The sequence below is a fragment of the Tricharina praecox genome, assembly GCF_024521635.1.
Source record: "Tricharina praecox strain CBS 144465 chromosome Unknown BZA05scaffold_7, whole genome shotgun sequence".
NCBI lineage: Eukaryota > Fungi > Ascomycota > Pezizomycetes > Pezizales > Pyronemataceae > Tricharina > Tricharina praecox.
The window spans coordinates 310110-324113 of record NW_026250409.1 but is presented as its reverse complement, the minus strand read 5'-3'; the positions used below and the strand labels follow the sequence as shown (position 1 = coordinate 324113).

At 52.9% G+C, this 14004-nt stretch overlaps 5 protein-coding genes across 5 annotated transcripts; 1 reads left to right on the top strand and 4 right to left on the bottom strand.

Annotated features, from left to right (window-relative positions):
• Window positions 1–225: 225 nt before the first annotated feature.
• On the bottom strand, window positions 226–1317 carry BZA05DRAFT_392131 (40S ribosomal protein S17). The gene is made up of 4 exons (XM_051483055.1): window positions 1111–1317; window positions 879–1015; window positions 621–812; window positions 226–561 (listed from the first exon to the last, which is right to left on the bottom strand). The coding sequence occupies exons 1-4, from the start codon at window positions 1118–1120 to the stop codon at window positions 469–471; spliced, it is 432 nt and encodes a 143-aa protein (XP_051341080.1). The 5' UTR covers window positions 1121–1317; the 3' UTR covers window positions 226–468.
• A 538-nt stretch (window positions 1318–1855) lies between these two features.
• BZA05DRAFT_434895 (uncharacterized protein) lies at window positions 1856–2969 on the bottom strand (the record flags this gene model as incomplete). Its single annotated transcript, XM_051486346.1, has 3 exons — window positions 1856–1909; window positions 2134–2151; window positions 2193–2969. The coding sequence occupies 3 exons, from the start codon at window positions 2967–2969 to the stop codon at window positions 1856–1858; spliced, it is 849 nt and encodes a 282-aa protein (XP_051341079.1).
• Window positions 2970–3819: 850 nt separating this feature from the next.
• On the bottom strand, window positions 3820–5105 carry BZA05DRAFT_328318 (kinase-like domain-containing protein; the record flags this gene model as incomplete). Its single annotated transcript, XM_051480481.1, has 3 exons — window positions 3820–4123; window positions 4183–4313; window positions 4374–5105. Coding segments are annotated over 3 exons (1167 nt in total), but the record flags the coding sequence as incomplete, so codon positions are not given.
• Window positions 5106–6073: 968 nt separating this feature from the next.
• BZA05DRAFT_434894 (uncharacterized protein) lies at window positions 6074–7170 on the top strand (the record flags this gene model as incomplete). Its single annotated transcript, XM_051486345.1, has 1 exon — window positions 6074–7170. One exon carries the CDS (start codon window positions 6074–6076, stop codon window positions 7145–7147), a length of 1074 nt encoding a protein of 357 aa, XP_051341077.1. The 3' UTR covers window positions 7148–7170.
• A 919-nt stretch (window positions 7171–8089) lies between these two features.
• On the bottom strand, window positions 8090–9708 carry BZA05DRAFT_246441 (PAP2 superfamily-domain-containing protein). Its single transcript, XM_051479974.1, has 3 exons — window positions 9540–9708; window positions 8960–9483; window positions 8090–8906 (listed from the first exon to the last, which is right to left on the bottom strand). Exons 1-3 carry the CDS (start codon window positions 9608–9610, stop codon window positions 8389–8391), a joined length of 1113 nt encoding a protein of 370 aa, XP_051341076.1. The 5' UTR covers window positions 9611–9708; the 3' UTR covers window positions 8090–8388.
• Between the last annotated feature and the right edge of the window lie 4296 nt (window positions 9709–14004).

Sequence of the window (14004 nt, the reverse complement as noted above, 5' to 3'; positions counted from 1 at the left end):
ATCTGGAGAAGAAAGGATGAGCGTTCAGGTGGTCTGGAGAAATAGAGAGGACGGGCCGCGGACTGGGCTGAACGGGTGCTTATGTATGGATACCGGCCGGAAGTGCCGGTGTACCGGTGGATGGTTGCTCCGGCCAAGAGACGCCAGCCAGCTTGCCTGCAGTAAAGTCGCAGTTTAGGCCCCGTCATCCTGCTTACTTCACTTTCGGATAGGTATGCACAACACAAACGGTTCACCACAATAGATATCGCATAATTCATCACATTTTCAGTTGGGAAAACAATGGTTGAAATTCATTCCTTTCTGAACCACTTGAACGCCAGACAACTCCTGAGTCCCCAAGCCGAAGAAAAATATTGTGTGAAACTTTTTTTTACTAAGCACACAAGCGACATATCCCACTGAGACCGTGGAAACCACCTCATAAGAAGAAGTCCCCACGATGACAACGCACTGGCTACGGGCGCTTTAAGTGCGGGCACCACCACGGTAACCACCGCGGCGAACCTGCTGGTCCTGCTGCTGGGAAACGGCAACAACGTTGGTAGAGATGGAGTCGAACTGTGATGTTTGTTAGGCCTTTGTTCCGAGTAATTTGTGTGGAAAGGGACGAAACGTACTCCAAGGGTCTTGAGCATGTCCTTGGTGTCGGCGTCGACCTCAAGGGTGCCAGCCTCCGAGAAGTCAAGAGCCGAGATCTCAGGAACGTACTGGTCCTTGCGCTCACGCTCCTCCTCCTGAAGCTTGAACGAGATACCGCGGACGGGTCCACGCTGGATACGCTTCATCAAGTGGGTAGTGTAACCAGCGATCTATCACAAGTCCTGTTAGCATTCCCCGGCGCCCAAACTACTTCCAACAAAGCTCCTTCGACGCACCTTGTTCCTCAGACGCTTGGACGCGATGATGGCGATCTCATCACAGATGCGCTTGTTGGTCTCAAAGTCGAGAGTGAGACGGGGGTAGTACCGCTCAATGATGACCTTGGCGGACTTCTTGACGGTCTTGGTTCTAACTGTAATATTCCAACACCGCGTTATTAGCCTTCTACCCTCTGCAAGAGAGGGGAGACCCGCGGTGTAGGCGAATCGTCAAGTCGGAGGGACGTACCGCGGCCCATTGTGTAGGATTTTGCTGGTAAATCTGGTTACGGCGGGGAGATGGGGTTGTCGAGGCGTTAGGTACCGAAGTTCGTGGGCGTGGGGTTGTCGGTCGGCTGGTCGGTCGTCGTTGGCGTCGTTATCTTCGCTATTACAAGGCCTCTGGCTGGTTTGTGGGAAATTTCGCGGGGAGCGCAGTGTGCGCGCTAAATGGATGTGACTGTGGTTTGGGGCTTGGTTTGCCAAGAGTTAGAGCTTGCTCATGTAAAATCACTGATGGAAATACCGCTTACATAAGTGCATTGATAATATAATGGCTGCACGTGAGTGGGACTCGTCCTCCTTGAGTGAGCACTCGAGCCCACCACTCAACGGCTAGTTCGAACCAACGATTCACTGTACGCATGTTGATTTTATTGCATGAGCAATCTAGGACATAGCTCAGGTCTGAGTCAAACTCACAGCTTGCAACTTGTTCTTCATACGCCTCCCCAATATAGGTATGCAGCTATCCGCTCAACTAATGGTCCTATATTTCTTCGCAGTACCTGGTACTCTCCATATTCAATTGTTTCCACTACTTTCGGAACCATCGACGGCTGTTGGATCAAACATAAGGACCTTCCCGTTGACCTTCTCTTCTCATCGAGCATCATTCCTCTCCTGCTGAAAATCGTTAACTGGAAGCCATAACAACGAGACATCGAGTTATATTAAAGTCTGTCTATGAGCAGATTATACCCACACAATGATACTCATTCGAGCTTGAAATGTTCAGGCTCGGTTATTGATTGGGATGGCCGAGTCTTCTAGTGGACGAGTAGTACATAGATTATTGTTTGCAAGTTTTGCTGACGCTGACGTCTGATGTTTCAATATTGATAGAGGTTTTGTTTGCCATTTCTAAGGTAGACGACTTAGGCTCACTATGCTTATGGAATATTTACGTTATTGAGCTCTGAAGGGGGAGTCACGTCTGTGCCTGAATCCGATGAGTTGGTGATGATCTGTGACCAGTGAGCCCCCGACTTACCCAAAATCCCGTGAGATCCTACAGACAGATGAGCTCGGCCTGGATTTAGCTCACCCTACCTCAAATTCCGGCTTTCCCTCGTTTTCCGTCAGCTCAAAATCCGGATCCCTCTCCGCATCATGGAGATACCGAGCGCCTCTCTGCCCCTGCCCTTCCGTCTGATCCCGCCACTCCCACCTCCTCTCGGGACCAGGAAAAACAACCACATACTTCTCGAGCCTGCGCAGCTCCGCGCCCGCCCATCCCAGCGTCAGCGTCAACGTCGCCTCGGCCTCCGCCAGCCTGCACGCATTAGCCTCCCACTCCCCTAGCCACCTGGTGCCCTGCCTATTTAGGCCCTTCCTGCGCTCCCCCTCCGTCCTCACCGACAACGCATCCACGCCGCCCTGCACCAGCGCATAGCTGAGCTTGACACCATAGACCGTATCGAACACGCCGAGCAAATGCATCAACCCCCACTCTCTATGCAGCGCCTTCATCTCCCGGCTTACGGCGCGGAGCGCGCCCAACAGCCGGCGCGTCTCCCTGTACACGCCGGGGAGCAGGACCTTCGGATCTTCGAGCGGGACCTGGTCCGGCTGCGTCGGGCTGCGGTTCCGCGCCAGCCGCGTGACCGACGATAGGCAGCCGTGCAGGTACGTCGCGCGCAGGATCAGCGGCGTGGTGCGCTCCACCGCCGCCGAGAGCCGCACGAGCACCCCGCGGATCTGGTCCCCGCTCGGGTCTGTGGATAGAGATGGCTGCGAGTACACGCCCCAGTCGGAGCCGGGGACGTGCGCGTCGTTGAGGCTGGAGCTGCCGCCCGGGTGGAAGGCGAGGTTGGCGGAGGATACCATGTTGGAGCTTGCAGAGAGGGTGGAGTGTGACGGGGGTATGGAGGGGCTGGAGTGTGTAAAAAGCCAAGCAGGAGGCGAACCACTTGATTCTGAGGAATCGCGGGAGCCCGACGAGGGTGAAACTTTTTTTTCTGAAGGTTCGTCTGCCATTTTCAAGGTGTTTTATGTGCCAGTGAAAAGCTGGATTCTAGACTTAAGAGGGCAAGTGAGGTTATCAAGAGATTATTGACATGTTATGGAAGATTTGGAGTCATCTTGAGATGGCTGGACACCTATGTCGAATCCAATGGCCAGCTTTTGTACCGAGTGATACACTATGGGTCATATGCGAAAATACCAGCAGATTTATGAAATTGGACAAAAGTACGAACACCGTCTAGTAGATACTAGTAAAGTGCACGCTCAAGAGTAAAGGCCCGTCAAAACTCAAGTAGAATTAATAGTCTGAAGGAAAAAAAGAAAAAAGAAAAAAGAAAAAACAATCTGCTCTAAATGTCGTACCCCCCTCTTTCCCGCGTTGACCCAGCTAGTATTTTAGCCGGGCAGGTTTCCGGTCCTCTGGATCTTCGCCTGAACGCTTTCTCTTTCTGCTGGCCTCGTCTCGGCCCGGCAACATCTGCTCCCTTGGGGCCCCATCAATTCGGGGGATGCCAGTGGGTGGGGCTGCAGTCTTGGGGGATGGACCGTGGTCCTCCCTATACCCTGGGGCCCGATCTTCTTCGTCCCTCGTATATTCCGAGGCCCAATCTTCTCCATCCTCTAACAAAGTCCTCGGGGCGTCCAGGACTCTCGGGGCGTCAACTTTCCAAACAGGGACTAAATAGTCCCTAGGGGCCCAGTTCTGGGTTGCCCGTTGGTAAAGCGCACGGAGCTCTCTCCCGTGTCTATTGAGCCACGGGTGCTCCATAGCCTCCCGTACCGTCATCCGCTCCCGAGGATCGATGCAGAGAAGGCCCCTGATAAAATCAAGGGCCTTGTGGCTCATCGGGATCTCGTCAAATCTCCCGAGTTCGCCACGACGGAGATGATGGCCCATGCTCTCCCGGAGACCATTAGAAGGTCTGCCGGAAAGAAACATGTTGTGGACAATGACCCCAAGGGCCCAAAGATCCACTTCCTTGCCATATCCCGACTTTCCGGGAAGATACACCTCTCTGATCAAATGCGTCAGAAATCACGAAGACAGTACAAGTGGATGGAATCATGGACTTACGGGGCCATGTATTCATGGGTCCCAACACAACTAGTCAACCGCCCGGCTGGTCCCAAGTACTCAGCCAGGCCAAAGTCGGCCAAGACGATCCTTCCACCGATCTTCCGAGTGCAACAGAGGATGTTTTCGGGCTGATGGTGCGTCAGTGGGCGAAATACCTTTCAATAAGATAGCCAGGTGTGTAAACGTACCTTTAAGTCTCTATGGACTATCCCTTTCGAGTGCATGTGCTCTAGGGCCAGCAAAATCTGCCAGATGATTGGAAGCATTTCCACTTCCCTGAAAGTTCCCTTCTTCTCCATAAAATTGAACAGATCTCCGTGCGATGCCAGATCCTGGAAGATGTAGATCCGATCGTCCGTTGTGCAAACGCCTCTGACGTTTATGATATTCGGATGGTTCATTGAAGTTAGAACTTTGGCTTCTTTCATTGCAACGTCCCAACGCATATCATCTGTAGCCGAAGTGCGGGCGCCCGTTGCGTTTCTGTCCATGTTGACGATTTTGCAGACCACCTGATCACAAGTCTGGTGATCATAGGCTAGGTGCACTCTACCGAAGGCTCCCTTTCCCAAGATTCTAGTGGTAATCTCGAACCCATGGGCAAAATATCTTTGCCCTCTAGCAGTCAGATCGTCCAGGGGGTTTCCCTCGTAGTATAAATTCTGAAATTCGAATGTTGCAGCTTCCTTGATCTCGATTTTATCACCGTGGAAGAGCAACACGCTCTGGCCCCTTTTGATGACTCTCCCATTGACGTATGTACCGTTCGTACTGTTGAGATCTTCACAGTAGACGAGTGGGCCCGGATGTTCCCTACTGTCGTCGAAGGAGGAGACGTAGAAGTATAAATGGCGGTAGGAGCAGGTACGCTCGGGGATGACGATGTCGGACTTGGGATCACGACCAACGAACAATTCTTGGAGGGTGATTTGCTTGACTTCCTCTACTATTTCCGTCAGTTTGCATGCCTGGTGAGACGGGAGGATCCCTTTCTTACCTTTTGTTGAACCCCATCGGGTTACTTTCAGATTGGCGATGTGAGTATTGCGCATTGTGTCGCTGTAGTTATGCAAAAAGATGATGCAGTTGTTTCCGAGGAATAGAGATGAGTTGGTTGCGTGGTGGATTGTGCGTGGGGTGGTGGTGGTGGAGGGAGCGGAGGTACTTGGACGAAGAGTGGGGGGTCGAGGTATCTTGGACGAAGAGTGGTGGAGCGGAGATACTCTGACGAGGAGCGGAGGGGTCGAGGTATCTTGAAAGCGAAGACTGGAGGGGTCGAGGTATCTTCGACGAAGAGTGGTGGAGCGGAGATACTCTGACGAGGGGCGGAGGGGTCGAGGTATCTTGACAGCGAAGAGTGGAGGAGTTGAGGTATCTTGAAGACGAAGAGTGGAAGAGTGGGAGTTTCTTGAAGCAGAAGACTAAAGGTGTGGTGGTATGAAGAAGAAGAAGAGTGGGAGAACAGAAGTAATTTGAAGAAGTAGGTGGGGAGCGGCTCAATTTTGGGCAAGAGTGAGGGAGCGTGAATTGCAGCGTTATGCTGCAACTCTTATTGAGTCTGGCCGAATCTGATAACTGGAGGCAAGTCAATCAAAAGATCGATGGCACTTCTGTAATCTGGAAATCTGCAACTCGGTGTTTTCTACCCCGGGATGTCCCAACACCCCAACGGGCCAAATTGGGTATCGTCCAAGGTCTGCCATGTTTGGCCGATTGACCGGTTTGGTCGATGTACATGACCGGGAGCGGTAGGTGCGGAGACGGGGAAGGAAATGCTCCACTCGATCCCGCCCATTAGATACATTGTGCCCAAATACGACCCTTCACCCCAATCACCGCAGCCACATCACCACTCAGTACGTTTACGGACGGACGATCAGCTATCTCAATGGTTGCCCCGATCTACGACCTCCTCCCCTTCCCGCCTCCTCCCTCACCTCCGACAGGCTTCGCGGGCTGGCTCCGCCGCCGCCTCTCGAAGAAGAGTCTTGCCGAAGACGCCGTGACCGATCCGGCCCCGCGGCTCTCCCGCACCACCACCGAGCTCTTCGAGCAGCGTCTGAGCTCATCACGATCACGATCACGCTCCCTCTCACCGCACCACCCCCACCCACGCCCAGCTCAAGCCGCAGACCCCATGCCCCGCCGCACGCCCGCCTTCATAACCAACCAATCCCACGCCCAGCCGGCCGTCGTATCGATGACCTCCCCCACGACCTCCCACTCCCACACGCGGCACGTCAACTTCCCCGAGCCCACAACAACAGCGTACTTCTCGCCGCCATCGATCCTGAGCACCACAAGCTCCTCGTCGTTCCTCGACTCCTCGCTTCCAGACTCGCTGAGCATCCCGTCCGACGCCGGCGTGGGAGGGGACTCTGTCTCCGGCGGCGGTGGGGACGGCCTCGTGCTGCGGCCGCAGTGGTCCCTATCGACGGCGGACCTGCACGCAGCTGTGGCCGAGCAGCTCCCGGGAACACACTCAACACCCGCAACACACACAACACCTGCTGCCGCTGCCGCTACCTCTCGCGACTCCGGATTCGAAGTCCTGCTGCAATACAACGTTGACGGCATACAGCCGTTCCTGGTGTTTTTGCTCGGCTTGCCGTTTGTGGGCGTTGCTACGCAGACGGGCTGTGTGGGCGCTATGAGCCATGGGATCAAGAGGGCAGTGGGTGGGGTGAGGATCGGCGGCGGCGGAAGGGTCGTGAAGAGGGTGCTGCCGAAGGAGCAGCCGGCGGAACCGGTGGCGTGTGAGTATGCCGTGCAGTATACCGCTTATGATGAGGATCGGGAGGTGGAGGTGGAGGTGGAAGCGAGTGGAAGTGGGAAGAGGGACAACGGGAAGAGAGTGGAGTATACCGCTTACGATGGTGCGGATCAGGAGATGGAGGTGAAAGCGAGCGGGAGTGGGAGTGGAAGTGGGAGGAGAGACAAGGGGAAGGGACGGGCGTACTGAGGGCGGGAGTGTGATGGTCTGGCATGAAATTATAGACGCAGAGTATGAGTTCCTGATGTATGATTATTGGCCAACGTCATGAGACTATCGCTCGCCGTATAGAGTATAAACCGAGGCTTTGAGCTTACTATCAATAAACCTAGCTTACGATGCACACTACACATCATTGTGGCAGAAACGGTGGTGGAATTGCTGATTCGACTGTGGAGGGCAAATTTGATTTTTTTTGTTCATTCATTGATTGCGTGCGACCTATCTAGATCATGGCAATATTTGTGGAGGGCAAATACATGGTTTACGCACAGGTCAGGATGCGATGCGAGTGACGATAAGGTGAATACGACGGAGGTCTGGAGTTCAGAATCCAGATTCATTTGGTCGTTGTCGATAGTACGTAAGCACCTGCTTAATGTGGATGCGCGTAAGCATTTTACCGTGTGTGTGTGTGAGTGTGTGCGCCTTTTACTGTGGGAGTGTGTGTGCTCGAGTATGTGTGGTAGCAGACGACGCCCGATACGAAGTGCACACTCCACTCCACACTCCACTCCACGCGCTGCGGACGGACACAGGGCCTATCACAGACTGGAGGAATCCCGCCTAGGGGTACAGTCTAGATTCCCCTGGCTCCTGGGTCCTACCTCCTGCCCCTCTACTCTACTCTACTCTTAGAGTAGAGTACCGTAGAGCAGAAGGGGGATCCACAATAGTAAGCGTGGGCATCCACCGCACTGCTACTGGTCGGCTGTTTTGACGGTGTGGAATCTGGATAAAAGCCTCACGTGGCTACTTGGCAGAGAAAGCTTGTGTTGACCCCACACTCCGGACTCCATGCCGGGCAGTTGGCTTAGCTTTCAATAGCACCACGACACGTATAAGACATGTAGGCAGCAGCTATGGGTGCAGTAAATGCATATAGGTAGGAAAGCATTCAAGATCTAAGTATAGAGTAGGTAGGTAGGAGCTTTCATGTAGCAAATCAAAGTTCAAAGTTCAAATAGCAGCAAGGAATAAAGAACGACACCCAAACTCCTCCAACACCGGTCGAGGAAGAGCCCATAGCATAGCAACAGAAGGGATGCTTTGCCTGCATCAAAAGAAGTACATTATAAAAAAAAACCCTCCCCACACCTGCTCCACAGCTCAAGATTTTCTGGTCAGAACATGTTTTGGAAACAGAACACGCGGTGATATCTTCGAGAGATGAGCAGCAAACACGCGCACTAAATCTCGTCGTATGTGGTTTACACCGCCCTGCCAGCCCTGCCCATGGGAGCCCCTCCCTCCTCAGCCATCACCGTGCCATCATACTTCTCGTTATCGTCGTTGCCCTTCGCCTTGTCCATGAACGTGTAGACCCTTCCTTCGGCCTGTGAAGCGCAAGTCCACGCGCCATACCACCTCCACCCCAAAACCGCCGATGCGATTCCCAGCGCTGCGCCCCCAAAGATGTCGAACGGATGGTGGCGGTAATCCGAGTATCGGGTGCTCGCGATGTACATGGCGATCATTATTGGGATGCCGACAATCAAGATCGCCGCCATGATGGGGAACCGCGGTAAAGGCGTCTCGCGGTCTTCACGTCGAGACGGAAGAGCAGCAGGAGGCGCGGCCGCAGTATGGGAATCGGCGGATGAAGTCGCTTCCGGGGCAACAAGCGGGGCGCTGATTGGCGCGGTCACCCTGGAAAGGTGTGGCAGCGGCAGTGCAAACACGAACTCGGCGAGGAAGATGGCGAAGTAGGTCAAGCCGGCGAACGACACTGGGTTCCTGTCAGCGCTACTCAACGGGAAGACAGGTTCGGATGAGACATACAGCTCGCGTGGCCACTGGGGAAACTGCGGAATCCATCGCGCACATCGCTCTCGCTCAGTGCGTTCGAAACACCGCTAACAGCACGGTTCTTGCAAACCCTCCAGTCCAACAGGCTACCTGGACCGATCGTGAAATCCTCGATCCTAGCCGTGTCGATGTCGCAGCGGCTAATCAGGTCCGGTCTTGGGCGACCGAGAAGGTTCTTGAGCCCGTTCGTGATCAGCAGCGCGGTGGCATATGAAAGTCCCAATCCGAGCAGCGCCGTGTTGAGGCAATATAGACGGCGCTTCCAGCCGGTAGCCGAGCGGAAGGACCGCTTATACGACTCCGTGCTCGATGGCATCGCCAGGGTGAGGAAGGCGATCGCCAGACCGGGGATGATGATCGACCACAGGACGAGCAGCCAGCTTGGAACCTTGGAATTGGTTTGAAAAGGGAAGGAGATCGAAAGGTCGGTAGCGCTGAAGGGTCGCGTATTCGGCGTCACCCATATCGACGTTGAAGCGGCAAACGCTACGGTCGCTCTATAACTCGGGTATTAGAGCTGTTCGAAGTATGTAAGACATCAGTGGGTAAATACATAATCACCAGCCAGTCGAGGAAGTAGATGATGAAGAGCCGAGCATAGAAGCGGCGGCCAACGAGAGCCATTGTGCGCAGTACTGTTGATGTCGCTTTCTTCGATTTAGGGGGCGATGCGGGCAGTTCAATAGGCTGAAGAGAACAATGAGAGCACGGCGACCGGGGGAACAAGTATGTGGAAGAGGAAGGTCAAGGGGGAGGATTCCAGAGTGCTATATAGAGAGAAGAGAAAGCCTTTAAGATGCTCCCTTTTTTCTTTGCCCCCTTCACCGCTGTGAAACCTGAAAGGCTGGAAAGAATGTAATGGCTCGCAGCGAGTGGATGGGGTGTTCCAAAGTGGCCAAGCCGAATCGGATGTCGAATCCTGGACACGCGTCACTTCCCATTTCAAGCTTTCGAACGCCTTAGCGGCGGTACAGGCTCCGTCGCTGATCCCCGCCTACCAGCTCGCTACCGGATGTCGTCCGGTGCATAGATTGCTGAGTCAGTCTGTTTGCACACACACAGTTGGGTGTCCACCTTTCAAGCTTTTGCCCAGCGCCAGACGAGACTCGTGTTGCGTACGGAGCCAAGCATCGTGCGATGAGAGTCAAAATCCCAAATCCAGATCAACGGTGATGCGGCCACTGACCACGGCACTGCCACAGTGCCACGCCTAAGCCACACACGGTTGCCAGCCCCGTACCCTACTTGTATGGAAGGCAAGCCACGGGCCCCGAGCTTGACACCGCGAGGCACGTTAACCGTATTCAAGATGAGCAGCCCATGATAATGGTCAAAGACTAGGTAGTTGTGATCCTCTGTGTCAAATGTTACCGTACGTACATATTCCAAATTAAGCAGCTGAAGACCCGGAGGTCGGGGAATTGCTTCTTACACTTACGACTCCAAGCTAGCAGTGCCCATGGATGGAGAGCTATTTGCAACCACCTTTTGACCGGCCACACTGGCAATGTGATGGTATACAGTACCGTATATGACCAATGACCGTGTGTTGAGCCCTGCATGCACGTGTGTCTGCAACGCAGTTCCAACGATCTCAGGGGCGAGCCGCGTACGCAAGTAGTACGTTGGTTTTACGACAGCAGGGCTACATCTGGGTTCTTCTCTCTGGGTTTCGCTCTCTGGGTTTCGCTCTCTGGGTTTCGAAAGTGAGGGTAGGGGATTCGTAGTTACTCCTGGGAGAGCCCCCGCCACATGGTGAAGGTCTATCGTCAACTGAGTTTTCCGTAGATACTGTAAAGATCGACCAAATCCCCTTCCCTGGACGGAAAAGAATCGAAAGAATGATGACGAGGAATGACTGCAGGACGGGTTAGGTGAGCTGAAGGCGAAGATAGGTACGGGAGTACCCAGCGGATGTGGAGAATACCGTAGTAATAGTCCGTCGTGCCGATTCGTACAGACATGACTTTTAGCTTCTGCTAATACGGTACTGGGGGGCGTGGAGGCAGAGGTGGCTTGGTGTCATCGGTGAGCGCCGAAGAGAGGAGACCTTATTGGGACCTATGTGTTGTGGAGGCGGGACCTGATCTAGACCCGGTGCGGTCATCCAACGTTTATCTGTCTATGTTGTCACTACCTAGTCCTCACCAGATCATCACCTTATATCATCATCTATCTTAGACTTTTTCTTGAATTGATCACGATTTTGAACCATCACTCTTTTTGGGGTCTGTCTGTCTGTACGTAGTTAGCCTGGTGATCGTGTTTTCGGTGTTGGTACGCACGAAAGAGTTGATACCTACGCCCACGGTCCATCACTCGCACTTTACTCCAGGAACTAAATGTCATTCCCTCAAACGGCTTTGCGAAGTCTGGGATGTTGCACTTACTTACCTTCCCTTCCCTTTTGCTTTGGAGGCCCTTAGCATTCGCACTGCTAACTTCTGCATGCCTACCAGAGTTTCTTCAGCTCGGTTGGAGCCTAGACTCGTAGCTCGTAATTGTCAAGGGATCGCAAACGAAAGCCAAGCTAGGTCCTCCGCCGCTGCAGACTGTTCGCCGAGACGATCAGCTGCCTACATACTTCACATCAGCCATTTACGCTTGTGGTATGTACATAATCCGTGATGAATGGCACTCATGAGAAGACTCTAATTTAGACTCAAGAAGAAAATCACCAGCATTTCCTGTGTGAATTCAATTCGACTTCCTGCCCCAGAATCCCAGAATACCAGACGAAACCGAACAGGAGCAGGCATATGTTGCCTTAAGTCGGTAGAGAGTAGTCTGAGTAGCCAGCGAAGTAGAAGTTAAACACCTCCCCCCCCGGGGTAATCCAACTCTAACTTTCGCCGTGGAGGTCGACCATGGGGCAGGCGAGAACGGTCCGGATCGGTTCGTTCAGTAGGTTATGTATCAACCCGGAGAGGGGTGGACACGGCGTCCAGACTCCATAGGCTTTCGTGGGGTTGGGTGATTGGCCTCGAGCCTAAGATATGTGCTATGTATAGTCTAGAAGATAGCCTGCGAAGCAAAGGCAATATGTATTGTAGTTTGAGTTTTGACACATGTGGAGACTCCGTGGAACTCTATATAGAGTACTATGTAGTGTATAAATGTGTAAATGTATAAATGTGTAAATGTCAAATTTTCAATGTCAATGTCAATGTCAATGAGTCCAGGAGAAAACAATTTTCATCGCCGACGTCGGTCTGCTGAGCGCCCAGTGGGCACTTACTTCATACCACGTATCCATCCAAGCTCTTGAATACGCCTTATCTGATCTGCATCTGGGGTAAAGCCTAAAGGCTGGCTAAGTAAGTACCGAAAGGACTGGGGCGAGAAAGCGAAATACTGAGTGTGCTGGGTGCGAACGTGACGGAATGTCACCGACCGTTAAGTAGAGTACTTACGTCGCCGATATCAATTTTCCGCTGGATGAGGATCATCTCCGCTTCCCAGAAACGGAGCTCCAAACTCAAAAATTACTCTAGATAATTCGATAGAAAATATACATCGGTGTTGCGAGTATGTACCTAGGGATGATATCTTCTGATCCAGTTTCAGCAGCGGACGAAACTTAACTCCAGCAACGTTGCTGGGTAAGCAAGTATATGCGCAGCTCCCAGTGAATGATACATACCAATAGTAATCAATAGTGCCGGCCTCGTGACAGTGAACACAACGTCCAGGGAATAAACAACAAGGCGACTGGTCCGATCATTGGCCAGGACACCTGAGCGCCGGCGCCAAAACAAGCTGGGGGCATCCCAACATTGCGAACCGTCATTTTACACCACTCCGATGCATCATCCACAGCCAACGAAACGAAACGAAACGACGAGACCTCTAAGCTCTTGCATATGTAAAAATCAAAGCAAGCGCCTGTATGTAATATCGATTCCCTTCCATCCCTTAATCTCACCTCGCCACATGCGCAGGCTATGCGAAGGCTATGTAATCACTTCCAACTGAGCTTTCTCTACCCAGCCCAGCCGTCGTTGGTATCGGCGTAGTGGAGAGAAGCGCTACTACCGGTATGTAGAGTACATACAGTACATAGACGCCCAGCAAGCGCTCCATCGCTGCAGCCTGCAGGGCTGCAGGGCTGAGCGACAGCCCTGTGCACTGTACACTGTCCATGAGCGCTTGGGCGCATGGTGAGTGTACTTAGGCCAAAGTCCGATCGGATCTCGGGACGGTTGCTGCGTGTGCAGGGCCTCCAGAGTCCAACGTCGTCCTTAAATAGGCACTACACGGCGTCGGCCCGCTAGAGTCTAGAGGACCTTAAACGTCGCCGCAAGAATGGAGTGCTTGTGGGATAGTTAGCTATGGCAGTGGTAGTGGTGGAGTCGGCGGTGTCATGTGTTCCAATTCCATCGGACGTCAATTTTTCGGCTCGAAGATCTTTGCGGTTCATACATTCCGTATATCTAGTTTTTCGCTGGCTTGCTTGCACCTGACCATCGAGAGCATATGCAAATTCTGCTCGACAGTGACAATAGTGCTTAATCGTGGATCCAGACCGTCGCCATAGAACTCACAGTGCGAATGATTAACCATGATGCCTCTCCACGATCCGGCGAGTTCGAAGAGACAAGAAGCCTTAGGAAGCCTTAAGTTAAAAACCCACATTTACAGTTCTTCAAAGCCGAAGAGGAAGCACATGCGCAGAAAAAACTTCTCCAGATGGTGCATTCGAGATCGTGAAGGCTGATGCCTCCCCCCCTCCGACTAACAGCTACGAATATGCTCAAGGTTCTGGATCGATCCTGCGATATACTTCGGCCCCGCTGCAGTCAACAGGAAAAAGCCAGACTGTTCATGATTATATATGCTTCATCTTGCCCCCGCTTCTGCTGTTTCTTCATCTTTCCCGGCTCATACTGAATCTTCGGCTTTACTGTTCCTATGGTATCTTCATCTCTGAATCTTCATCTCTGAATCTTCATCTTCCCCGTTCGTACTGAATCTTCATCTTCCCCGTTCATACTAAATCTTCATATTTCCCGTTCCCA

Coding starts and splice junctions, on each gene's coding strand:
- BZA05DRAFT_392131 (XM_051483055.1), bottom strand. Junction 813..878: donor CCAAGCGTCTGAGGAACAAG/GTGCGTCGAAGG, acceptor GACTTGTGATAG/ATCGCTGGTTACACTACCCA. Junction 562..620: donor ACATGCTCAAGACCCTTGGA/GTACGTTTCGTC, acceptor CAAACATCACAG/TTCGACTCCATCTCTACCAA.
- BZA05DRAFT_246441 (XM_051479974.1), bottom strand. CDS start 9,610: ATGGCTCTCGTTGGCCGCCGCTTCTATGCTCGGCTCTTCATCATCTAC. Junction 9,484..9,539: donor CTCGACTGGCTGGTGATTAT/GTATTTACCCAC, acceptor CCCGAGTTATAG/AGCGACCGTAGCGTTTGCCG. Junction 8,907..8,959: donor CCCCAGTGGCCACGCGAGCT/GTATGTCTCATC, acceptor ACAGGAACCCAG/TGTCGTTCGCCGGCTTGACC.